Source organism: Macaca fascicularis, chromosome 14 (genome assembly GCF_037993035.2).
Source record: "Macaca fascicularis isolate 582-1 chromosome 14, T2T-MFA8v1.1".
NCBI classification, from domain to species: Eukaryota; Metazoa; Chordata; class Mammalia; order Primates; family Cercopithecidae; genus Macaca; species Macaca fascicularis.
The window spans coordinates 15,927,599-15,953,757 of record NC_088388.1 but is presented as its reverse complement, the minus strand read 5'-3'; the positions used below and the strand labels follow the sequence as shown (position 1 = coordinate 15,953,757).

The 26,159-nt window shown below is 46.1% G+C and overlaps 2 protein-coding genes and 1 pseudogene across 7 annotated transcripts in view; all 3 read left to right on the top strand.

Annotated features, from left to right (window-relative positions):
• The first annotated feature begins 2,611 nt into the window (after window positions 1-2,611).
• CLP1 (cleavage factor polyribonucleotide kinase subunit 1) lies at window positions 2,612-6,678 on the top strand. Of its 3 annotated transcripts, none has more exons than XM_005577844.5 (3): window positions 2,612-2,710; window positions 4,261-4,888; window positions 5,583-6,678. In XM_005577844.5, the coding sequence occupies exons 2-3, from the start codon at window positions 4,283-4,285 to the stop codon at window positions 6,252-6,254; spliced, it is 1,278 nt and encodes a 425-aa protein (XP_005577901.1). In that variant the 5' UTR covers window positions 2,612-2,710; window positions 4,261-4,282; the 3' UTR covers window positions 6,255-6,678. The 3 variants fall into 3 exon arrangements, with proteins under 3 accessions (XP_005577901.1, XP_065384246.1, XP_015289668.1); XM_065528174.2 differs by lacking the exon at window positions 2,612-2,710 and adding an exon at window positions 2,862-2,927; XM_015434182.4 differs by lacking the exon at window positions 2,612-2,710 and adding an exon at window positions 3,076-3,188.
• A 3,708-nt stretch (window positions 6,679-10,386) lies between these two features.
• LOC102133309 (transcription and mRNA export factor ENY2 pseudogene) lies at window positions 10,387-10,861 on the top strand (annotated as a pseudogene).
• A 3,313-nt stretch (window positions 10,862-14,174) lies between these two features.
• The window catches only part of ZDHHC5 (zDHHC palmitoyltransferase 5), a 34,361-nt gene continuing 22,376 nt past the window's right edge, over window positions 14,175-26,159 (top strand). The window contains exons 1-3 of one of the 4 annotated variants that reach the window (XM_005577843.5): window positions 14,794-14,915; window positions 17,352-17,527; window positions 18,319-19,482. In XM_005577843.5, coding sequence (XP_005577900.3) covers window positions 19,379-19,482 — 104 coding nt within the window. In that variant the 5' untranslated portion in view covers window positions 14,794-14,915; window positions 17,352-17,527; window positions 18,319-19,378. Of the gene's footprint in view, window positions 14,560-14,793; window positions 14,916-17,351; window positions 17,528-18,318; window positions 19,483-26,159 lie in introns of those variants that run through there. The other 3 variants (XM_005577840.4, XM_005577841.5, XM_005577842.5) reach the window with 3 other exon arrangements.

The following is a 26,159-nucleotide window of genomic DNA, read 5'->3' as shown; positions in this document are numbered from 1 at the left end:
TCCAGTCTGGGAGATAGAGTAAGACTCCATCTCAAAATAACAATTTAAAAAAAGGTGAGAGAAGAGAGTGTAGTCAAGCACAGATGCTTTAAATGTTGTGTCCTGACTCTTTCTGTATTTTAGAAGCAAAATGGAGAGCAGTCTAAAGGAAGGGAGGGGTTTTTTTCCCCTAAGTTCAGCTTGAGATGGTTATACAATATCCAAATAAAAATGACTTTCAGGTAACTGGGAGAAACTGCCTCAAGGGAGACAGTAGAGGCGAAGAAACAGATCTGGGAGATAGATTGCATGGAAAAAGGCGAGGATAAGCCCACTCAGGGAGAAAATTTGCAAATGGAAGACTGGAACTGAATTTTTAAAGAAGAGAAGATTAGGGGACACCCAATAGTTAATTGAAAAACTAATGCATAGGCTGGGCACGGTGGCTCATGCCTGTATTCCCAGCACTTTGGGAGGCCAAGGCGGGCGGATCACTTGATGGTGAAAACCCTATCTCTAGTAAAAATACAAAAATTAGCTGGGCATGGTGACACGTGCCTGTAATCCAAGCTACTTGGGAGGCTGAGGCAGGAGAATCACCTGAACCCAGGAGGCAGAGGTTGCAATGAGCTGAAATTGCACAACTTCACTCTAGCCTGGGCAACAGAGCAAAACTCCATCTCAAAAAAAAAAAAAAAAAAAAAAAAAAAAGCTAAGGCATACATGTTGAATGAATGAAATAATTAAAGCAAACCATCAAAGAAAACTCAGAAGTGACAAGTGAGGATGGCACTGCTTGGGGAGTGCTGCTAAGTAGGACCAGCAGGAGAAAATCTTTCTGGCGAACCAACCAGAAAATCTTCCCAGTCTCCTCAATATGAATTAACTACGTGAGCAGGACTGAAAAAAGTACTCACGTGTAAAGTGAAGATGACAATTACAGTACCTACTGCATAGGATTCTGGCGATGATTAAATGAATTTACACCTGAAAAGTCCATAGACCAGTATCTGGCATATAGAAGTATATAAATGTTTGTTTTTTTGAGACAGAGCCTCGCTCTGTTGCCTAGGCTGGTGTGCAGTGACTTGATCTCGGTTCACTGCAACCTCTGCCTCCCGGGTTCAAGCGATTCTCCTGCCTCAGCCTCCCCAGTAGCTGGGATTACAGGCGCCTGCCACCACGCCTAGCTAATTTTTCTATTTTTAGTAGAGATGGGGTTTCACCATGTTGGTCAGACTGGTCTCGAGCTCCTGACCTCAGGTGATCCGCCCGTCTCGGCCTCCCAAAGTGCTGGGATTGCAAGCGTGAGCCACCGCGCCCAGTTTAAATGTTTACTATTATCATAACTGGACTCAGTTATGTTAATGTTTGGGCAAATCCCTGCACCTATCTTAGTCTCCTCCCCCATCTGAAATTGGATATAATAAAGCTGACTTTACAGGGCGGCTGTGAAAGAAGATGCTTGAAAGGGATCTGAAAAATGTTAAGTATTGCACGAATGAATGGTATTATAGTCCCTTCCCCCCAGCCTATAATAAAAACGTAAAAGCTGACATCAGATTTTTCTGTATTACAGACATCGTACTTAGTACTTTACAGGCACATTCCTGCAATCGTCAAAACAACTTTAGGTTGGGCACTGTTATTATCCCCACTTTGCAGACAAAAAACGATGTCATGCTTGAGCCCAGGAGGTCGAGGCTGCAGTGAGCCATGTTCGCGGCACTGTACTCCAGCCTGGGCGAGAGAGTGAGACGCTGTCTCAAAAATAAAAAGAAAAACAAACAAACAAAAAAGGATCTCAGAGAGATGAAGCCTGTGATTTGCTCAAAGTCACACAGTGATGTAAGCAGTATAGCAAATAATGTAAGATTCCAAAGCCCAAGTTAGTAAAAAGAGGATTATAGACGTGGTGGAACCTGTTGGCTGAGGGGCAAATGACTGACCTGTAACTGTCAGAGATTTATGGAGGGAAATGAGTGGCCAACAAAAATCCTCGTTTAGTGGGAGAGAGGTTGTTGGGTAATGACTGACTTGTAGCTGGAAGAAATCATCGGATTTTTATTCTTTTATTAAAGAAAAAAATTTTGAAATGCCTTCCATGTGCCAAGCACTGTGTAAGGTGGGAGACAACTACTCGGTGCAACCTCTGTCGGGCTGCTTTCCTCCGCTTTCCCTACCCCTAGGTTTCCCCCTGCCCAAACAGGATTTTGTGCTTCGTGGCTTGTCCAGGCAAGCAGGCCGTCGCGGGACCTAGACCTAGACAGTAAGTCCCCCTCTCTTCCGGGCCTCCCTTCTCTTTCCTGCGCTGCAGGGGAGCAGGAAATCTGGGGCGAGATTCCCGCCGCGGACGCGCACTGCCGAAGCCAGGTCCCTCGACCTGTCGCTGCCCAGCGCGGGGGCGCAACCGCCACGCCTCCTCACCCCTCCCTCCGGCCTCACGAATAATGACGGCCGCCGCCCCTCCCACCCTTGGCGTCAAGTTCAAAACAATCCTTTGACTACAACTCCCAGAAGGCCGAGCGGCTTAGCGAGTGCACCCGCTCTCGGCTGTTCCGGCAAACTACACGTACCAAAGGGCAGCGTGCGACCGCGTGTCCTTTCATAGCGCAAGTGCGGAACTGCGTTTGTTTCCGGCGTGGGTCTGGGCAAGAATCGCTTGTAGTTTGGTTTGAGTTCTGCACTGGAGGACCTTCTGGGTTTACCTGTTGGGCTCCTGGCTGCGCAGGTGAGTTAAAAAAGGGCAGGAACGCAACTGTCGCCTCCTTGTGGTCCGGGGAGATTTTGGTGTCTGGGGAGGTTGGGACAAATGCTGAACCTAGAGCTGCAGTCCAGGATCAGAAATAATTCATATCGTTTCCTTGTCGTTTTCTAGTTTACGAAGTGCTTTTTTTTCCTCCCACAATTCCTATAAACACCAAGAACAACACTGTATTTGAGGAAGTGTAAGTGCTTTCCAGTCGACAGCTTCAAAGGTTCAGAGAAGTTAAGTGATTGTCTAAAGACACTACTAGTAGTTACAGAGCCGAGGCTTATGCTGTTTTCTGAGTTCAAACCCGGTGTTCTTTGCTTTGCATCCGTATTGCAGACGCCCTTTCCTGTTGACTAAGATGATTGGGGTCTGGGCATCTGTTACCTTCTCAAGTCTGGAGTTTACCAATAGAGTGATGGAGGGTGATATAATTAAATCTTCTGTCCATCTGTAGGTATGGTTTTTCTCTGATGTCTGAGACATTAATTCATGCAATGTATTGAGGTGTCTACAGTCTGTCAAGCTCTATTCTAAGTAGTATACAGTAGCAAATAAAAATGCCCAAGTCTTACATTTTGGGATGGGAAGGCGGGGAAAACATAATATATAGTGAGACAGATGGTGATAAGAAATATGGAGAGAATTAAAGCAAGGTAAGGGGAAACATTCATTGTATGTTTTTGTTTTGTTTTGTTTTGTTTTGAGACAGAGCCTAGCTCTGTCGCCCAGGCGGGAGTACAGTGGTGCGATCTCACCTCACTGCAACCCTGCAACCTCCACCTCCCAGGTTCAAGTGATTCTCCTGACTCAGTCTCCTGAGTAGCTTGGACAACAGGCACTCACCACCATGCCTGGCTAATTTTAGTATTTTTTAGTAAAGACGAGATTTCACCATGTTGGCCAAGCGGGTCTTGAACTCATGACCTCAGGTGATCTGCCCGCCTTGGCCTCCCAAAGTGCTAGGATTACTGGCGTGAGCCACCAGGCCTGGCCAATTTTTGCATTTTTTGTGGAGATGGGGTTTCACCATGTTGCCCAGGCTGGTCTTGTACTCTTGAGCTCAGGGGATCTGCCCAACTCAGTGCCCCAAAGTGCTGGGATTACAGGCCTAAGCCACTGTGCCTGGCCCATTGGATGATTTCTTTTCTTTTCTTTTTTTTTTTTTTTTTGAGATGGAGTCTTGCTCTGTTGCCCAGGCTGGCGTGCAGTGGTGCAATCTCGGCTCTCTGCAACCTCTGCCACCTGGGTTCAAGTGATTCTCCTGCCTTGGCATCCCAAAGAGCTAGGATTACAGGCACCCACCACCATGCTCGGCTAATTTTTTTTTTTTTTTGTATGTTTAGTAGAGACGGGGTTCACCATGTTGGCCAGGCTAGTCTTAAACTCCTGACCTCAAGTGGTCCAGCCACCTCAGCTTCCCAAAGTGCTGGGATTACAGGCATGAGCCACCACACCTGGCCCCATTGGATGTTTTTGTAACAGAGGACTGACTTACAATTGGGTCTGATATTTAATTTGTGTTCTAGGCGCAGCAGCTACACAGAAGAGATGGGAGAAGAGGCTAATGATGACAAGAAGCCAACCACTAAATTTGAACTAGAGCGAGAAACAGAACTTCGCTTTGAGGTGGAGGCATCTCAGTCAGTTCAGTTGGAGTTGTTGACTGGCATGGCAGAGATCTTTGGCACAGAGCTGACCCGAAACAAGAAATTCACCTTTGATGCTGGTGCCAAGGTGGCTGTTTTCACTTGGCATGGCTGTTCTGTGCAACTGAGCGGCCGCACTGAGGTGGCTTATGTCTCCAAGGACACTCCTATGTTGCTTTACCTCAACACTCACACAGCCTTGGAACAGATGCGGAGGCAAGCGGAAAAGGAAGAAGAGCGAGGTCCCCGTGTGATGGTAGTGGGCCCCACTGATGTGGGCAAGTCTACAGTGTGTCGCCTTCTGCTCAACTATGCAGTGCGTTTGGGCCGCCGTCCCACTTATGTGGAGCTGGATGTGGGCCAGGGTTCTGTGTCCATCCCTGGTACCATGGGGGCCCTCTACATTGAGCGACCTGCAGACGTGGAAGAGGGTTTCTCTATCCAGGCCCCTCTGGTGTATCATTTTGGTTCCACCACTCCTGGCACCAACATCAAGCTTTATAATAAGGTCAGAGCCAGAGAAAGGTGAAGTGGAGGGAAGGGTTGCTATCAGGGTAGGAAACTGGGGAAGTTTACTAGTTTACACTGCATTTTCTCAGCTGGTATTTCTGCTGCATTACTTCAGAAAAGGCAGTTCCAAATATAAGTCAGTCTCAGATTGTTAAACATTTCTGTGGATCTATTCTTAGTAATTTGTTAGATTTTTACTTACGGCATAATACAGGAGGTAGAAGCAGCAACATAAAAATTAAATCCATGTTATGTTGTCAAAACTACAGCCATTAAAAGTGTCAGTTTTTCAGGCTGGGTGCAGTGGCTCATGCCTGTAATCCCACAACCTGGGAGGTTGAGGCAGGTGGATCACCTGAGGTCAGGAGTTGGAGAGCAGCCTGGCCAACATGGTGAAACCAAAACCTCATCTCTCCTGAAAATACAAAAATTAGCCGGGCGTGGTGGCCAGTGCCTGTAATCCCAGCTGTTCGGGAGGCTGAGGCAGGAGAATCACTTGAACCCGGGAGGTGGAGGTTGCAGTGAGCTGAGATCGCATCACTGCACTCCAGCCTGGGCAACAGAGTGAGACTCCATTTCCAAAAAAAAAAAGTCATTTTTCTTATATCTAAAAGCACTTATTCTAAAGAGGAACAAAGTAGCCATGGGTTTGTCTGGGTTTTTTGTTCTTACCTGGATCCTCTCTTTTGCAGATTACATCTCGTTTAGCAGATGTGTTCAACCAAAGGTGTGAGGTGAACCGAAGGGCATCTGTGAGTGGCTGTGTCATTAACACCTGTGGCTGGGTCAAGGGCTCTGGTTACCAGGCTCTGGTGCATGCAGCCTCAGCTTTTGAGGTGGATGTCGTTGTGGTTCTGGATCAAGAACGACTGTACAACGAACTGAAACGGGACCTCCCCCACTTTGTACGCACCGTGCTGCTCCCTAAATCTGGGGGTGTGGTGGAGCGCTCCAAGGACTTCCGGCGGGAATGTAGGGATGAGCGTATCCGTGAGTATTTTTATGGATTCCGAGGCTGTTTCTATCCCCATGCCTTCAATGTCAAATTTTCAGATGTGAAAATCTACAAAGTTGGGGCACCCACCATCCCAGACTCCTGTTTACCTTTGGGCATGTCTCAAGAGGATAATCAGCTCAAGCTAGTACCCGTCACTCCTGGGCGAGATATGGTGCACCACCTACTGAGTGTTAGCACTGCCGAGGGCACAGAGGAGAACCTGTCTGAGACGAGCGTAGCTGGCTTCATTGTGGTGACCAGTGTGGACCTGGAGCATCAGGTGTTTACTGTTCTGTCTCCAGCCCCCCGCCCACTGCCTAAGAACTTCCTTCTCATCATGGACATCCGGTTCATGGATCTGAAGTAGAGATCAGCAGGAAGCCTTGCTGCCTGGGACATAGAGATCTTCTGGCCACCCCTAGAGGCAGATGGGCTGAGATAAGAGACTCTGTTGGGGCCACCTAACCAGTAAACTGTGGACTAGTAGAAGTTCATATTCTACCTCTAAAAACAGGTAGTGGTAACCTGACTCTTCTAATCTGGAACCAAAAGGAAAACCATGAGACTCTAATTGGTTGCTTAGACTACCTAAGATGCCACTTTGAATTCTCTAAGACCCTGGAGAATTGCATTTCTTTCACTGTGCTACTTTGTGGTTTTTAAAAATCAATGCTTTATATTCCATATAGGGTTCTTACCCATTTATCTAGGATGAAAGTGTGAATTAGAGGGACTCTTTCCAATAAAGTTCAAACTTAAAAATAATTTTAATAAATATTTTTGCCATGTCATAGAAGTTGGTATAATTTATTTTTTTTCCTCTAAGTGTTATAGAAACATCATTGGAATGATTTATTGCTAAAATGCTTAGAGGAGGGGAAAAGCAAGAAACCTACCTGTGAGTCAAGTGAGTTTTTTTTTTTTTTTTTTTTTGTGACAGAGTCTCGCACTGTCACCCAGGCTGGAGTGCAGTGGCGCGATCTCGGCTCACAACCTCTGCCTCTTGGGTTCTAGCAATTCTCCTGTCTCAGCCTCCCAAGTAGCTGGGGTTACAGGTGCCTGCTACCACGCCCAGCTAATTTTTTGTATATTTTTTAGTAGAGACAGGATTTCACTATGTTGGCCAGGCTGGTCTTAAACTCCTGACCTCATGATCTGCCCACCTCGGCCTCCCAAAGTGCTGGGATTACAGGTGTGAGACTCTCTGCTTGCTCTGCTGCCCAGGCTGGAGTGCAGTGGCGCAATGTCGGCTCACTGCAAGCTTCACCTTCCGGGTTCACGCAATTCTCCTGCCTCAGCCTCCTGAGTAGCTGGGACCACAAGCGTCCGCCACCGTGCCTGGCTAATTTTTTTGTTTTGTTTTGTATTTTTAGTAGAGACGGGGTTTCACCATGTTAGCCAGGATGGTCTCGATCTCCTGACCTCGTGATCCGCCCACCTCAACGCCCCAAAGTGCTGGGATTACAGGCGTGAGCCACCGTGCCTGGCCCTGGCTGTGAGTTCTTATGATAGTTCCCCTTTCCTTTGCGCTTAGGTAAATAGATGGTAAATCTGCTGTCAGTGCTGGATTTACTGTGGGGAGTTAGAGGCTGGTGATAACCTTGGAATGAGATTTCATCATATCTAATCATTTTCCAGAGATAGCTCATTTTCCTTCCAGTACAGCTATCCTTCTTGTCTATTTGATTGGAACTAGGCCCTAAGTCAAAGTATAACTTGAGCTTTCAGGTGGTAAGAAGCTGGGAAAGCCCATTCTTTTCGATCTCTTGCAAATGATTGTTTGGTGTCCCTGGTTTGGACTTGGATTACTTAAGTATCTGATGCCATTCATCCATTCCTTCTTTCCATAAATGTTTACTGAGGACCTACTGTTTGTCAGGAGCCATTCTAGATGGGGAACAAGATAGACAAAAGTTTTATGGAGCTTACATTATAGAATAAACACATTTAAAAAGGCAAGTGCTATGCAGAGACTTAAATTTGGGGGATATGAGACAGAGTAACTAGAGGCTACTTTCGACTGGGTGGTCAGGAAAGGCCCTTCCTGAGCATACATTTTGGACTAAGACTCAAATGGCTGTATGAAGTCTGGGGCAAAACCTTCCTAGTGAAAAAAAACTGCAAAACCCTAATAAAGGAACAAGCTTGGTGAGCTTGGTGAAGAGAAAAACCAGTGTGGTTGAAGCGTGGAACCAAGAGAGACTGTACAAGATGAGGCTGGAGGGGGCAGCAAAGACCAGATAATGTAGGGCTTTTGTAAACCGGGGTGAAGAATGGATTTTTTGGCCCAGGTGCTCTGGGTGGTGGCCACGCCTTTAACCCCAGCCACTCGGGAGGCTGAGAATTCCTTGAATCCGAGAGGTGGAGGTTGCAGTAAGCTGAGATTGCATCACTGCATTCCAGCCTGGGTGACAGAACGACACTCTGTCTCAAAAAGAACAGGGATTTTTTTTTTTTTTTTCTTTTTAGGAGATAGGGATCTCAGCCAGGCGTGGGGGCTCATGCCTGCAATCCCAGCACTTTGGGAGGCTGAGGTGGATGGATCACTTGAGGTCAGGAGTTCGAGACCAGCCTGACCAACATGGTGGAACCCTGTCTCTACTAAAAATACAAAAAAAAAAAAAAAAAAAAAAGCAAAAAATTAGCCTAGCGTGGTGGCATATGCCTGTAATCTGAGCTACTTGGGAGGCTAAGGCAGGAGAATCACTTGAACCTGGAAGGCGGAGGTTGCTGTGAGCCAAGATCACGCCACAACACTCCAGCCTAGGCAGCAAGAGCGAAACTCCATCTCCAAAAGAAGAAAAAAAAGAGAGAGATGGGGGGTCTCACTATGTTGCCCAAGCTGGCTTTGAACTTCTGGGCTTAAGTGATCCGGCCATCTTAATCTCCTGAGTAGCTGGCACTACAGGCTCATTCCACAGTGCCTGGTTTAAGAATGGATTTTACTGTTAAGAGCAATGGGAACCAGTGGGGAGGGGTAGTTAAGTAGAGTAATTATTTGATCTCTTTTTTTTTTTGGAGGAGGGAGACGGAGTTTCACTCTTGTTGCCCCGGCTGGAGTGCAATGGTGCAATCTGGCTCACCGCAACTTCCGCCTCCCAGGTTCAAGTGAATCTCCTGCCTCAGCCTCCCGAGTAACTGGGATTACAGGCATACGCTACCATGCCCAGCTAATTTTGCATTTTCAGTAGAGATGGGGTTTCTCCGTGTTGGTCAGGCTTGTCTCGAACTCCCGACCTCGGGTGACCCACCCGCCTTGGCCTCCCAAAGTGCTGGGATTACAGGCGTGAGTCAGCGCGCCTGGCTGATCTCCTCCTTCCCATGCCTCTTTCTTTCCTTCCTTCCTTCTCGCTCTTTTTCTTTCCTTTCCTTTCTCCCTCCTTCCTGCTTTTTCTTTCTCTTTTTCTTCTCTTTCCTTCTTTTTTCTTTCTTATCATTCCTTCCCCTTCCTTCCTATTCCTTCCTTTCCTTCCCTCCCTTCCCCTCCTCTCTCCTCCCCTTCCCTCCCCCACCTTCCTTCTCTCCTTCTAAGTTTTGCTATGTCACCCAGGCTGGAGTGCAATGGCATGACCTCGGTGCACTGCAACCTCTGCCTCCCGAGTTCAAGTTATCCTCCTGCCTCAGCCTCCTGAGTAGCTGAGTAGCATGTGCCACCATGCTTGGCGAATTTTTGTATTTTTAATAGAGATGGGGTTTCGCCATGTTGGCCAGGCTGGTCTCGACCTCCTGACCTCAAGTGATCCATCCACCTCGGCCTCCCAAAGTGCTGGGATTAGCCTGGCTGATTACTTTAAATTTTGAAAAGATCACTGCTTTGCAGAGAGTGGGTTATAGGGCAAGTGTAGAAGCAAGGACAGGAATTAGGAGAGTTTTGTAAGAGTGTAAATGTGAGAACTGGTGGGGGATGAAATACTAGGGCAGTACAGGTAGAGCTGGTGAGAGGATATTCTGAAGGTAGGACTTCCTAATGGAGTGGTGAGGAAAACGATGGAATCAAGGATGCATCCTAGATTTTTTTTAACAAGAGACACTAGGTTAGACATGAGATTGGGGAAACTCAGGGAGTTGTCCCCTGAGGGACAAGGGAAACTTAGGGAGGGGGGAAGAAAATGTCAAGTTTTTTGGCAGTGTTAAATTTGAGCTATTAATTGTCCATGGGACGCGGAGGTTGCAGTGAGCTGAGATCGTGCCACTGCACTCCAGCCTGGGTGACAGAGCAGGACCCCATCCCCCCCTCCCCCACCAAAAAAAATGCAGGAGCGAAGGAGGTAGGATCCACAGCACAAAGGTAAGAACTACTCTTTAACACATAGACATTTCACAAGGACAGGAAGAAAGATAGCAGTATTTAAACACAAAGAAGTTGACCAGGAGCACTGACTCACACCTGTAATCCCAGCACTTTGGGAGGTTGAGGCAGGCAGATCACTTGAGCTCAGCAGCTGGAGACTACCCTGGCCAACATGGTGAAACCCCATCTACTAAAAACACAAAAATTGGGAAATGCGTGTTCTAGCTTTCTGTGTGCTTAGGTGCCCAAGCTACTGAGGGTCTAAGTCTGGGCAGCCAGAGTGTGGTTAGCAAGATGAACAAAGATGCACAGATGAGAGGAGCGATTAACCAAAAGTTGATAGAAACTGGAGAAAGAGAACGCTTCAAAGAGTTGCTGAGAGCTAAATTAATTGAATGAGGCTGGAAGGATCAGTTGAAGGCACACTGTAAAGAGGTCATTAAAGAACAAGGACTCGAACACGTTACTGTTGATGACTTGGTGGCTGAAATCACTCCAAAAGGCAGAACCCTGGTACCTGACAGTGTAAAGAAGGAGCTAGAAAGAATAAGAACATTCCTTGCTCAGCATGCCAGCCATTAAGATTGAATTAGATTGTGTTGTTCTGTGGTTTTATTTCTGAAAGTAAAACTTGCCATAAATTAGAAAAGTTTCTCCAAATAAAATCTTTTTTTGTATGATGGTATAGTTTTCACTGATGATGTAGACATTGTATTGATTTTTTCCCCTAAATGTGTTATTTTAATAAATAGTTCATGAATTAAAAAAAATAAATAAAAATTAGCTGGGTGGGGTGGCATGTGCCTGTAGTCCCAGCTACTCTGGAGGCTGAGGCATGAGAATCACTTGAGCCTGGGAGATGGAGGTTGCAGTGATCCTAGATCACACCACTGTACTCCAGCCTGGGTGACAGGAGTGAAACCCTGTCTTAACAAAAACAAACAAACAAACAAACAAACATAAAGAGGTTGTTGGTTTGTTTGGTGCTAAAAGGCAGGGCATTCCTCTCTGCTTCTAAACCCTAGGGCAGCATTTTGTCCTTATTTGCATGTTTATTTACTAGTGAGTTGAACTAAAAATGACCCAGTGGTTTGCCATCTATAGGCATGAGAAAATGCAACTGAAGACAATTTGGAAAAGTGTAGATAAGCTACGCTAGAAAAACTGTAAAGGGCCGGGTGCAGTGGCTTATGCCTGTAATCTCAGCACTTTGGGAGGCTGAGGTAGGAGGATCACTTGAGTCTAGGAGTTCGAGACCAGCCTGGGCAATATTTAGTGAGACCTCATCTATACAAAAATCTTAAAAAATTAGCCAAGCATGGTGGCACAGCTACTCAGGAAGCTGAGGTGGGAGGATTGTTTGAGAATGGAAGGGGGAGGTTGTAGTCAGCTGAGATAGCTCCACTGCACTCCAGCTGGGTGACAGAGCCAGACCCTGTCTCAGAAAAACAAAAACCTGTAAGGTATTAATCGATAAACATATTAAAGTAATTTGAAGTTTGAGTGGTCTGGATATCCCACTGTTTTAGCCTAGATTTTACTCTGGATACTTTTCAGAAGTAGCTGGCACTTTCAACTTTACGTTCTTCTATTAAACGTTCTTTCCAAGAAATACCTTGAGTGATCCCAAGGAAAACTGGACAAGTGGAATCTCGGTCTTTCAACTTTGGGATAGTGATTATACCTCTGTTAGTGCTCATCCACCTAAGAAAGCTTGCCAATCCAAGCTAGTATCCCAGGGGAGTTGAGTTCAGTTGGATGGTGGAAGACTGATTTTTTTTTTTTTTTTCCCATTTAGCACTGTCTCGCCAAGAGACACCACTATTTACAAGTTCTTAGGAAGCTGAAAGTAAAAATGCCTAATTTGTGAAGTGGAGGAAATCAGGAAGTCTAAAAATCCAAGAAAAATATGCAACAGAAAAATGAAAGCTGACTTAAAGAAACATGGCTTACAGGTAGAAAATACCAATATCAGGTTAGGCACCCGGGCTCACGCCTGTAATCCCAACACTTTGGGAGGCCAAGGTGGGAGGATCATTTGAGGTCAGGAGTTCTGGACCAGCCTGGCCAACATGGTGAAACCCCATCTCTACTAAAAATAGAAAAATTAGCTGGGTGTGGTGGCGCATACCTGTGATCCCAGCTACTCGGGAGGCTGAGACATGAGAATTGCTTGAACCAGGGAGGAGGAGGTTGCCATGAGCTGAGATCGTGCCACTGCACTCCAGCCTGGGTGACGGCGTGAGACTCCCTCTCAAAAAATCAAAAATGAAATACCAATATTGTATCTTCAATAATGCCTTAAATTTACCTTTCATATGATCTGAAGAGGTTTTTGTTTTGTTTTGTTTTGTTTTAAGACGGAGTCTTGCTGTGTCCCAGGCTGGAGTGAAGTTGTCTGATCTCGGTTCACTGCAACCTCTGCCTCCCGGGTTCAAGCAATTCTCCTGCCTCAGCCTACCGAGTAGCTAGGATTACAGGCGCCCCCCACCATGCCCGACTGATTTTTGTATTTTTAGTAGAGACGGAGTTTCACTATGTTGGCCAGGGTGGTCTCGAACTCCTGACCTCGTGATCCGCCCGCCGTGGCCTCCCAAAGTGCTGGGATTACAGGCGTGAACCACCACGCCAGGCCAGGTCTAAAGAGTTTTAAAAATACAAAGTCGTTATAAAGAACTCTCAAGTGTGTTGCAATAAATGCTGGTTTGACTCTGTTAACAAGAATAAACTAGAATTGATAATATATACCATGTCAGAGAAGGAACTAGACTCCAGAAAACAGGAGAAGGTAGTTCTCCTTTACCTTGCTGCCTAATACTAAAGTGTCAGAACCACAGTAAAGCCAGCAACATTTGAGACCAAACCCGAGGACAGGCAGGATTTTACAGACAGGTGAGGGGCCTCGGCTTCAGGGAAGTGGCTCGTGAAACACCTTTCTGAGGGGCCATTATGTAATAGCCAGAGTTGCTTTCCAAAAAAGAAACAGCCTCGAACTGAACGGGGAGAGAACACGTGGCATTGCTATTGGGTTCACAGCTGTCTTGGGCTAATCAGGGCAAAGCGTAGCACTGTGACCTATGCAGAGTGAGCTCGCCAGGGACCTAGAGAACCTTTTGCTTCCAGCTTTGTATTCTCGGATTGGGTGAGGTGAGGGATGCGGGCGCCCACTCCACCTGTGGCAGTGGGAAACTAATGGAATTCAGAGAGTTCACCTCCCGGCTCGCACGCCGGGTGCGGGAGCGTGCTGCCACCGCCTCAGGTCGCGCGCTCCTTAGGCTTCCCTCTCACGGTTAGCGCTACGGCTCCAAGGCTGGCGCCTGCTCTTCTTTATCTCCCTCCCCGGCCCTTGGCAGGAGACTCGCCCTACAATGGCTCTTCAAGTCCGGGCGTCCCCTTCATGTGGGACCAAAGCCCAGAGCATTCCATCATCCTGGATTCTGCCTGGACCAGCGACCTCGCCGGACTGAAGATTTCTCCAGCAAGATTGTTTTAAATAAAGTTTTCGCCGTCTGGAAAAAAAAAAAAAAAAAAGGAGGTGGGAAGGAGAAAAGGCAGGCCTAGTCGCCAAATGGTTGGCCAATCCGCCGCGAAGGGGCTGAAGCAGGAAGCGGCGAAACTCCGTCAGTAATTGGCTGCGCTAGAAGCCTGTCTGGACTGTACCACCTCACTGGGAGAGGGGTTGCTGAATTCGAGAAGGTGGCTGCTTGCTTTTGAGTACTTCCAGTACACACATAATTCTTTTCTTCTTTCCGAGAGTTTTTGCTTGGATTCAGTGGGAATACAACAGGACGCAGGAGAAGGGAAGACTCGCCTGGCCATTTCCTCATTCCTGACTCCTGTGCATTAGGCCAATCCCTGTCTCTTAGTCGTCCCCGCAACCCCACGGCCTTACGTGCGCGCTCTCGTCTCCTCGAGTGCGTACGACGCTGTGTTGCTGCAGCCAATCAGAACGCGAGGTCGCCCCGGTCGCCAGGGTTCGCGCGCACGCCCCAGATCGGAGTCGGGGTGGGGGATATGGGTGAATGGGAGAGTGAGCGGGGGTGGGCGCGGCAGCGCGAGCCGCATGAATGAGACAAACGTGCGCCGCGCGAGACGTCGCGCGAGCCCGGACCAGGGAACCAATGGGAACGCTGGAAGGGTTCGAGACCCGGCACTGAGGGCAACGGCCGCGCGCCGGCTCCGAGTCGAGCGTCGCCTGGCGGGAGCGCGCGGCAGCGGGGCGGGCGTGGAGCGTGCGGGGGCCGCGCGCTGCTTCTCTGAGGCAGGACGGCACTGCCGGGAGGCGGCGGTGACAACGACGGTGGTGGTGACGAGCACCGGGCTCGGGGGTGAGTGCCGAGGACACCGGTGCCTGCGGAACCGGAAGTGCCGGACCAGTGAGGTGGGAGGGGAGGGTGACCTCTAGGGAAGGGGGACCGACGACGGGGAGGGGGTTAAGGCCCCATTTCTCCTCCGGGCCGGGTCTTCCAACCGCGGCGGGACCCGTGGGCCCTGGAAACGGACGACGAGTAGAGGCCGGGGATCTACGGCCACCAGGGCTCGGAACGGGTTAGAGCCGGCCACTCAGCTCGAGACCACGGTCCCCGGTGCCTGGCGCCCAGCCGCCGCCCCTTCCGCCCCCGGCCCTGCGCCCTCGGGCTCTGCGGTCCCTGCTGCCCGCTCTCTCAACCTCGGTGGGCCTGGCCGCCGTGGATTCCTTCTCCTCGGTTTCAGCGGTCGTCAGTCCTGCCCGAACGGGTGATTCTCTTTGCCCCCGTCCGGTGGTGGGGACCGGGGGCTGTTTCCCTTTTACCGCTCTGCGGTTCGATTCCCTCGCTCCACTCTGCTGATACTTATTTTGGCTCAAGCTTCATTCTGTTACCTGTTCTCTCTCACCCGTCCGCGTCGTCCTCCTGCCGCCACCGGCCGAGTGCTCCATGCTTTTAGTACTTTGTACTTTTTAAAGTGGAACTCGAATGCGTTTGTCAGTATTTTACCTATGTAAATTTCTTTTTGGGGCAGGGAGGTGGAAAGTGTTTTACCCACTTGGCCAAATGAAACACTGAAATAAGAAGTAAGAAAGTTGCTAAAAGTTATGAAGGCAGTTGTAGGGTCACATATATGTTATACTCTAGACTATTTTTCTGCCTTGGATTCTTCACTTCCTGGTTAATGCCATCTTGAGCAAGTTGATCTAACATTTTCATATCATCCTTTTATCTCAGTATTCCTCTGTCCTGGATCAAATATCTTCAGAATGCTCATTATCACCCTTTCTATAAACTTAATGTTTACAAAATTATATTGCCATGTATTTTACGATCTCGGTATATAATGATAACACCCACATTAAACTTCTTGGCTCTTTCTCCCATACCTTGACATGTGAATTATTCCATGGTACCTCCATTACTGTGTATTTAGATTTACTCTATTACTGTTACACCACTTATTTCAACAAAAAATAGTTGTGTTGTCCTTGGTACTGCTGGTATCCACCTGTTTAAGGAAATACCTGTATTAAACCTTATTAAAGCCTTCAAACCACATATCCTGTATTGTTTTACATATACATATTTCCATTTCATAGTTTACTCTGTGCCTCAATATGGCATACATATTATTATTATTATTTTTTTCTGAGACGGAGTCTGGCTCTGTCGCCCAAGCTGGAGTGCAGTGGCTGCGTTCTTGGCTCACTCCACCTCCCGGGTTCAAGCGATTCTTGTGCCTCAGCCTCCCTAGTAGCTGGGATTTCAGGCGTGCGCCATCACGCCCTGCTCATTTGTTTGTATTTTTAGTAGAGACAGGGTTTTGGCATGTTGGCCAGGCTGGTCTCGAACTCCTGACCTCAAATGATCTGCCCGCCTCAGCCTCCCAAAGTGCTGGGATTACAGGCATGAGCCACCGCGCCTGGCCGGCATACATATTCTTGTTTACTTTTTTGATACTAGTATGGATTCGGACTCTTGACTCTGATGAACCACGCTCACCCTTGTGGTTTCATCCTACTATCTGCAGCATATCCTTCTGCTAAGAATTGGTTCATCTTTATTTATACGCAGTAAATTCTTAGGTTTTATGGTTTCCCTTCTATTGTGTAGCCCCCCCAAGCATCTCAGATGTGGATCTCTTTTGTATTCCCAGTATTATACTCCCAAAATTGCATGGCCTTTCATGACTCTGTATTGCTATGTCAGTATTAGTCCATGTGACTTTTTTCCTGTGGAAAATATATGAAATAATATATAGTATCTAAATAATATTCTACTCTAGATAAAATTTAGTGTAATTTTCCATCTTTTCTAGTCTTTGGGATTTTGAGGGAAAAGTTTCTTTAATAGTACATATTGGCTGGGCAGGGTGGCTCACACCTGTAATCCCAGCACTTTGGGTGAGTGGGCAGATCACCTGGAGGTCAGGAGTTCGAGACCAGCCTGGGCAACATGGTGAAACCCCATCTCTACTAAAAATACAAAATTAGCTGGGCGTGGTGGTGCCCTCCTGTAATCCCAACTGCTCGGGAGGCCAAGGCAGGAGAATTGCTTGAATCGGGGAGGTGGAGGTTGCAGTGGCATGCACTTCAGCCTGGGTGACAGAGGGAAACTGTTTAAAAAAAACAAAGTACAGATTGTCTACAAACCAAGAATTTGCTTTTGTTAACAAAGTTACCGAGGCCTACATTCCAAATGTTAGGCTTTGATTCCTGTAGGAAACTGAGAGTTAAATAATCATTAAATCAGGGACTAGAGAGGATTTATGTTTTCTAGGACTATAACAATTTCTTAGAATTTCTGGGCGCTCACTGTATTCTAATACTGCTGTTTGGCCCTCTGAAACTCACATTTTAAAGAAAGAAATGAATCATAAGGGAAGGCACCTTTGCTTTCCATGCCACAGGTGAGAGAGGAAGCGGTAAATTATAGGACACATTTATATTTTGTTATCTGAATCTTCTGAATTTTTTTTTTTCTTTTCTTTTTTTCTTTTTTGAGACACAGTCTTGCTGTGTCGCCCAGGCTGGAGTGCAGTGGCTCACTGCAACCTCTGCCTCCTGGGTTCAGGTGATTCTCCTGCCTCAGCCTCCTGAGTAAGCTGGGACTACAGGCGCCTGCCTGGCTAATTTTTGTATTTTTAGTAGAGAAGGGAATAAAACTACTTTTAAAATTCTAACTTAAAATTTTTGGCTTGCAGATTCCAAGTTATCATCGCTGGGCAGGTAGTGGATGAAAAGGTAGAAAGGGTTTGTGTCACCAAAGGGGCATGTGACCTCTTGGGTTCTGAACCTCAAGTGATTCAGTGGAATGTCCTCAGGCATTCTGTAGCCTTCAATTTTAAAGAGTGGATAAGGGACTGCGTCACCAGATAATGTGAGTAAAGTGCTTTGAGATCACCAGATGAAAAGCATCTTATAAAATCCTAAGATGCTGGTGTTAGTTTGTTACTGTCATCAACAGAAGTCATTGTTATTCTTAATCATATTGGGCAGGTGGGGCTCAATTACCTTAGGCCAATATAGGAATAATAAACTGTTGAATTGGGAAAAGAGGACCAACCCTATGCTTTATTCAGTTTCTCATAGAGGGCATCATGCCTTTCTATGCAAGAACATTTCTTACCCAGTGTTCTAATGGGTGATTCCAGAAGACCAAAAATCAGCCTCTGCCTCTTCAGGATTGTAACTAAAAAGCATAGAGGAGCAAGAGAAACACACAGAGAAAGAAAATGAGACTTGCTTTCCTAATTTTGAGGTTAATTTTTTCTTTTTTCACTATAGCAATAAACATTCTTCTTGTCCAAAGAGAAATCTTTGTTCTAGGACTGCCCTTCACTGCTGTGCCCTTGTTTGTGGTTTTAATATTCTTGGTATTTGTTACTACCATCTCTGTCAGGTGAGATGGGCCCATTACAAGAACTAGTCCTTTGATGACCTTTGACCAGATTAAGCCATGTTCTCCTTCCAGTCTGAACAGAGCAAAGGATTCTGAATCAGTTTTCCTCCCAATTCAGAGTCCTTTCTTACCCACATACTTGTAAGTGAAATGGAAAACAGTCTTTCTTTCAGAAAGTACTTTTTAACAGCAGCCTGTGGAATTTTAGCCTTGGTGTCTAAGAAATACCCTGAAAGAATTCTCTGATAAAGATACTTGTTTTTCTCCAGGTGAGGCACAATAACCCGGCTGAACTCTGCGTCTGGAAAGCTGAAGACTGAAGAGAGATAAGAGACATTGACTAGTCTGGAAACAGGGACATCTTTGGAACTTCGTTTTCATCCACAGTAAACTTTTTAAGTGTCATCAAGTGGAATTGATTTCTTCATCTTATTCTGCCTATTGGGAAGAACATGGCTTCAAGGATTTTAAGTTTCCCTTTAGTTTTACATGAACTCTGTAGGAAACAGAGCGCTTAAAGGGCTTGAGAATTACAAGAGATTGAAGACAGACAAGCTTGCCCTGTTTTCCTTCCCCTTCAAAGAAAAGGATTTACAACTCAAACTTACAACAGTTGTTATCCAGCTTTAGCCATTAAGAGAGAAATAAACCACCATTGCCAGACTACAAGCCCTGGTGAAGTCAGGGTGTGGGAGTGGTGGCATTGAGAAGACTACCTAAAAGAGACAAAGACTGCAGTAAACACAACTCCTCTTTAAAAGTTGGAAGGGGCCTCAGGTTCCTTCTTGGATTGAAATAGAAACACAGGGCACGCCTCTTTTAGGTGCAGCTCACATTTTATGGAACTGTAGTTGTGGAGGTACTATAGTATCTCCTCAGAAGAATTTTTCTTTGCCCAAAGTTTTTTTTGCCATACCCTGATATTCTCCCCTTCTTTTGAAGACCTGCCTCCATCCATGAGCTGTATCTTGATCTGTCTGACTGTCCATGTTTTCCGCCTGCAACCATTTGCATGTGTACAGCCTACTGTTTGTCTCCAATTTTTAAACTGTACAAGTTGTGTTTCTTAATCTTCCCTTCTGCCTTGTTCTGGAGAGGTGGTTATTCATCATTTGGAATCACCTTTCCCCCTCCCATGTGCTTTCCTTCATTTGAGATCTTTTGACCTTTGGCTTTATTTGGGAGGGGGAAGGGTGATAAAGTTTTCTGTTTCCCTGGTTTCCTTTTGTACTCCTTTCTGTTGCTTCCCTCCTCCCATTTTCTTGTCTGTTCTGCCGCTGTGTGGGCCTGGGCTATGCGGCAGGGCAGATTTCCCATCAGAGCTCCAACATGCCCGCAGAGTCTGGAAAGAGATTCAAACCCAGCAAGTATGTCCCGGTCTCTGCAGCCGCCATCTTCCTAGTGGGAGCTACGACACTCTTCTTTGCCTTTACGTGAGTTTTCTCCCAGCAGGGATGTTTGGGTGGGTGGATACTCCATGGGAAGTGAGGAGGTATGCTTTCTCTTGAGTTTTGCAAAGCCAAGTGACTGAGATGGCTCAGTGTCTGGTACAGGTAAATCCAAATCCCAGAGATATGTAAGAAAAGTGAGAAAAAGCCTGTCCTTTCAGCCTTGTTATACATTTTACTGAAATTCTGCTGAATCTTCTACCTACCCTTTCCTCCTTTATTTTGGAATCATAGATGTCTTCATATTTTTCTACCCGGCTCCATCATTAGATGATCCTAAACTAGGAAGGAAGTGGGAGGAAACCACCAGAGAGGCTTAAAGCAGTTTAAGCAGTCAATTCTATGAGAAAGAGAACTAGACTAGACTAAAGGCTTTTTTTTTTTTTTTTTGAGACAGCATCGCTCTGTCACTCAGGCTGGAGTGCAGTGGCGTGGTCTCAGCTCACTGCGACCTCCGCCTCCCGAGTTCGAGCGATTCTCCTGCCTCAGCCTCCTGAATACCTGGGATTAAAAGTGCCCACCACCATGCTGCGCTAATTTTTGTATTTTCAGTAGAGATGGGGTTTCATCATATTGGCCAGGCTGGTTTCAAACTCCTGACCTCAAGTGATCTGTCCACCTTGGTGTGAACCACCGTGCTGGGTTGACTAAAGGCTTTTTAAATGCTAATGGCTTTTTTCCAGGATGTCTGAAGCTTAGGTTTGAGATTGTGGAAACTGAGAGTACTGGAAAATTTCAGAATTGATTTATAAGATATACCAATGAGACAGTTTTGGCTTTTAGTGTTACCCAGATGATTTTCTTTGTACTCTTAAGAGCAGAAGCCTGGAGAAGTGAAGGCCACTGAGAAAGGAAAGGGTAAGTTGTATTTGGGAAGAGAGTCCAAAAAGAGTCCCTTTATGTTAGTTTCTGCTGAGGGAATGACAGTAATTCTCCCATTACTTGGTTCTGTTGGGAAAAGCAGTTGGTATGAAAAAATTTCCCATTTAGGATCTAGGATCTGCATCATTCTCACTTTGATCTTCAGACTTTGTTCATTTACTTGTTATTGGAAGAGACTGAGTGATTTACCCTTCCCTTTTTCCTCAGTTTTTTTTTTTTTTTTTTTTTTTTTAAGCTCTTGACCATCTGGAAAGCATCCTTGCTGTTACCTGTTTATAAATTAACATGCACCAGGCTTCTGAGCCTATACTGTTGAGTCATTGATTTAGCGCTCTAGTTGCAGCTCTTGGAATCGTCAGAGCATGCTGGATCTTCTGGGAAGTTACTTTCATGGTTCAGGCTCAAACCTAGTTGAGAAGTGCCATTTAGGGCAACATAAGGTTGCTGGAAAGAGGAAGAAAGTGAATTGAAGTGGTAGGGAATAAAAACACTTGGGCTCATTGAAGTAGAGATTGTTGGGGTGGAGGCAGTTATACACAGAAGTTAAATCTGAGGTAGAAGGGAAGGAAAACCCCCCATATTGAGCTTTAGAAGCCAAAAGATATTCTGAAAAATGTGAGTCACATTGTCTAAAGAGTCAGCAAAGTAATACTGATATATTTTTCTAGTTTTTAAACAAGGAGGGAAAGAATCACTATCTAAGGCATGAACACCATCCTACTTCTCACCTCCTCTGAAGCGGAGAAATTGTAGATTTTTTGGCCCCCAGCTCTGAGCCTGAGCATACCTGCTGGAGGCTCTCAAGGATCTAGAGACAGTACTGCTCTTCTCTGACTTAATATTTTCTTCATAATCTTTTTCTCTTGCTTAAACTCAACATGTTCAGTGTTCTGTCCTTCTTCATGTATTTACTACCAGAAACGGGTGAGTCTTTGGTGTCAGAACTTGTTTTGGTTTTTGCTAATATGGCCAGTAAGTAGAATCAAAATTTTAACAAAGGGACATTTATATTATATCTTAGTATCCTTGTAGCAATTTTGATTCTGGGTCAAGAAGGGGATGTACAAGACCAGTTTTGATACCCTTAGCTCTGCTCAACTGGGGAGGGTCTATTTTCCTTTAAGAGACAGAGCCTTCGGAGAAGGAAATTGAGGGGACTAAGTGATTTCTGTCTTTCAAACTCCCTCTTCTTGAGATAGGGCAAGCAGAATCCTTGTTTTTAATTTGCTAATCTGGAACCATTGAAGTGTTTGACTGGTTATACCAGTTTGCCTACAAAGAGTTGTCCTGACATAGGCATTTTCTCAGCTGATAGTTGAAGCTGTTTAACCTACTTTCCCATTCCCTGGTGCCAGTAAAGTAGGAACCCTCCTTATTCCATGGTCTCTTAACTCTAGGAAAGAGGATTTTGGAGGACAATATTGACCCTATTTGGAATTATTGCCTCTCATCCAAAGTTAGAAGAACCCCAAGTCATAGCTGGAGTTCCTTCCCCCTGGCGTTAGTTTCCACAGAACCAATTTCTGGGTTCCCTCTTTTCCTATGCATCTCCCCTGTTCACCTTGTGGGGGCATAAACACTGTTTATCTTACTCTAGCACCTAGCTCTGGTAATTCTGAAATTCTCATCTCTTCTCCATCTGACTAGAGTATTTCCTCTATAAGCGTATATCTGGGCCGAGGCACCACTGTTCTTAAAAACTATCCTATCATGTATTCTACCTCTTTTGAGGTTCAGTTCCTTGGAGAATCCCCTGTTTAAAACCATACACAACCTAAAAAAGAGTTCAGGGTTTCAAATGGAGAGGCAAGAGGAAAGCTCTCTGAACTAGCTCCTGTGTGGGGCTGTAAATCTGTAACTACTCTATCATCCTCCTATTCTCTTCACTAGGCTACAACTAGCTACATTATTAGAAGCCCCAGGTGAGAATTACTTTGGGATCTAGAGGACTGTGAGTAGGAGGGAGAGTCCCTTTCGGGTAACAGACATAATTAGTGGAGGCATGTAGGCTTCGACTAATTAGGAACAATTTACCTTCCATGTTTCTTTAAGTTAGGGAAAGCTATAAGCAGAAATTACCAGTTGAGTTTGCATCAAAGAAATAGTGATCTTCTGCCCTAGAGAATCTTGAACAGAACAATTGAGGCCTTCCTCCTGGAACCCTAATCCCTCTCATTCCCTGAATTTGTCCAGCACTAAAACTAAGGAATGGTGTGGATCCTGTCTTAATTCTTTTCCGTTTTCACTATTTGAGAGGCAGAGTGTCTGCTGAAGTAACCTTCTACCTCCCAGTTAGTTGCTAGACTTCATTTAGGATAACTACTTCGATGCTTATCTATCTTAGTTTAATCTCCTTTTTTGACTGGCAGAGGGGCAGTGCTAGGTAAGTGGGATAAGCACTCTTTGGGGGAGGTTAGGAGATTGATTCTGGTAAAGTCTATTAACCTTTGTGGACCTAAGTTTTTCCTGTCTGTAAGGAGAACGTTGACCTACAGCAGTTTGTTTAAGCAACATGACCCTTTTTCAAATTAAATCTTATGTACCAAAAAAAAAACCCATAAAAAGTAGGGCTGCTCTGGTTCAAGTAAGGCTGGCATGTAGAGGCCCAGCCCCTTGGTATCGCCTCTTTACCCTGTAGGATCCCCTGAGACCTTCTGGTGCTCCTGGTAACACCATTTGGAATCACTTTGAATTGTATCTTGTTTAAAGTCTTATCAAACTGTGAATTAGTCCATTTAAGGTCTTATTTTATCCATTTCTAAAGCTGGTGGGGAGGGGGCAGGGATAAGATCTCTGCTTCACGTGATTTTTTTTTTTTTGAGATTGAGTCTTACTCTGTCACCCAGGCTGGAGTATGGTAGTGTGATCTTGGCTCACTGCAACCTCCGCCTCCTGGGTTCAAGCGATTCTCCTACCCCAACCTCCTGAGTAGCTGGAATTACAGGCGCCTGCCACTACGCCCAGCTAATTTTTGTATTTTTAGTAGAGATGGGGTTTCACCATAATGGCCAGGCTGGCCTCAAACTCCTGACTTCAGGTGATCCACCAACCTCGGCCTCTCAGAGTGCTGGGATTACAGTCGTGATCCACTGCGCCTGGCCACTTCAAGTGATCTTCTAAGGGAAGGATAAAGTCAGAATTGTCTGGAAATCCATGATGGTCTTCTCAGGCTCCCATCTATGATATAGCTTGTGGCTTTTCAGTTTCTGCCTCAGTCCTCTTCCAACCCTTTTACCCACAGGAAGTTGGCCAACCTCCATGGATTTCTCTCTGCCCGCCCCCCAACCTGCAGAGGTATTAGCACTTGATTTGAGTGGGAGCAGCCTTGTGATTTAGCACATTAATGGAGCAGTGGTTGTTCCTTTTCCTTCTCACATTGTTTTCTTATCCAGGAATAAGTGCCCAGGTCCTACGTCTCACATTCAGCTGGTTGAAAGTCTGGGTTACAGAGGTACCACAAATCAGGTGTTTTCAGAGAAACTGGATTGCCTACCTGTAAAGGGAGAAATTGTTTTCTCATAGAATCTTGAGGAAAGCATTTCTAAATGAGGATCCCCATGGGCAGGAAGTGGAACATTCATTTCAGCCTTCTCTCATCAACAGGGAACACTAGTCATATGCTCAAGCAATATGCTGGGCATGAGTGGAATGCATAGACCTATTCTTTAGGAGCTTAGTGTCTCTGTTTTAAGTGTCCTTGAATCCCTAGTATTTCAGATAGGGGAAGGTAGAGCTGGAATAACTGATGATGATGGTAATGATGGTGATAGTTAATAATGTTTTCTTTTGTCTTCTGTCCACTGAATGCTCAGTATCAAGCCAGCTAGTTTAAAAAGAATTCTAGCACTTTGGGAGGCCGAGATGGGTGAATCACGGGGTCAGGAGATCAAGACCACCCTGGCTAACACGGTGAAACCCCATCTCTACTAAAAATACAAAAAAATTAGCTGGACGTGGTGGTGGGCACCTGTAGTTCCAGCTAATCGGGAGGCTGAGACTGGAGAATGGCATGAACCCAGGAGGCGGAACTTGCAGTGAGCCGAGACTGTGCCACTGCACTCCAGTCTGAGTGACAGAGTGAGACTCCATCTCAAAAAAAAAAAAAAAGAATTCTAGAGACTGGGAGCAGTGGCTTACACCTGTAATCCCAGTACTTTGGGAGGCAGGGGTGGGAGGATTGCTGAGCCCAGGAGTTTGAGACCAGCCGGGCCAACATAGTGAGACCTGTCTCTACAAAAAACAAGCAAAGTCAGCTGGTCATGGTGGCATGTGGCATGTACCTGTAGTCCCAGCTACTTGGGAGGGTGAGGCAGGAGGGTTGCTTGAGTCTGGGGGGCGATTTCAGTGAGCCAAGATCACACCACTGCACTTCAGCGTGGGTGACAGAGCAAGACCCTGTCTCAAAAAAAATGAATTCTAATACATTTTGAGTGAAGATCTTTCTCCTTCATTCTCATATTTGTACTATGTAGCTGAAGTAACAAGGTGGAGAGTTTCATGTGGATTACCTAAGGCCTTGCATAGCAAAGTATTGATTGAGGCAGGATTAAAATCCAAAGATTCCTGACTCCTACTTTGTGTTTCTTTCTAAGAACTTAACCATTTTTTTGTAATAGGATGCTTAGGGAGTGCTAGGAAACAGGGTTTCAGGAGTGTGGATATTGGAATCCATTCTCCCAATTTTATTTTTATTTTGTTTTATATATTTATTTTGAGACAGAGTTTCACTCGTATGCCCAGGCTGGAGTGAAGTGGTGCGATCTCGGCTCACTGCAACCTCTGCCCCCCGGGTTCAAGCTATCCTCTTGCCTCAGCCACCTGAGTAGCTGGGATTACTGGTGCTCACCACCATGCCCGGATAATTTTTGTATTTTTAGTAGAGACGGGGTTTTACCACGTTGGCCAGGCTGGTCTCGAACTCCTGACCTCAGGTGATCCACCTGCCTTGGCATCCCAAAGTGCTGGGATTACAGGCGTGAGCCACTGTGCCTGGCCCCATTCTCCCAATTTTGTTTGGCCTTGAAAATAGGAGTGCTGAATGGATGGGCAGAAGAACCTGTTCTACCTGAGATGGTATAGGTCTGGTAGTCCTGTCAATGAGTCAGCCAGCCTTCTGGGCTGTGGCCACTCCCTAGGCTTTAGAGCTTTGTGATTATTGCCATAGTCTAAGGACGAGCCCCAACAACTCCTGTTCTGAGCTCTGGCCTCATCTTCCATCAAAGGCAACAGATTCAGACAGGCCACTTGGGGTGGTCACCTAGGAATCTGGCAAAGTACCGTAGCAACGGAAAGCCTCTCCTTAAATCAAGCAGAATTTGGGATATGGCAAGAACAGGCTCTGCTCACACATGCCTCTCCTTGGTGGGGTGTTCCTTACAGTGCTGATTGGAAGCAATGGTTCTGTGAATCTAGGAGCAAATATTGCCCATGAAGTTGTTATTTGCATCATTTCTAGATTCTGGCACTGTGGGGGCAGACTTCATTTTGGCAACAGATACTGGAATTCCATTCCAGGATTACACACTTTATCTGGAACAAGTTGATATCCAGAAGGTTGTAGGGGTAAAGTTCATCATCCAGGGGTAAGAAATTGAGTTGCTTTGCTTAAAAATGAAACTGGCTGGGCATGGTGGCTCATGTCTGTAATCCCAGCACTTTGGGAGGCCGAGGCGGGCAGATCGCTTTGAGCTCGGTAGTTGAGACCAGCCTGGGAAACATGGTGAAACCCTGTTTCTACAAAAAATTTAGCCGGGCGTGGTGGTGTGCATCTGTAGTCCCAG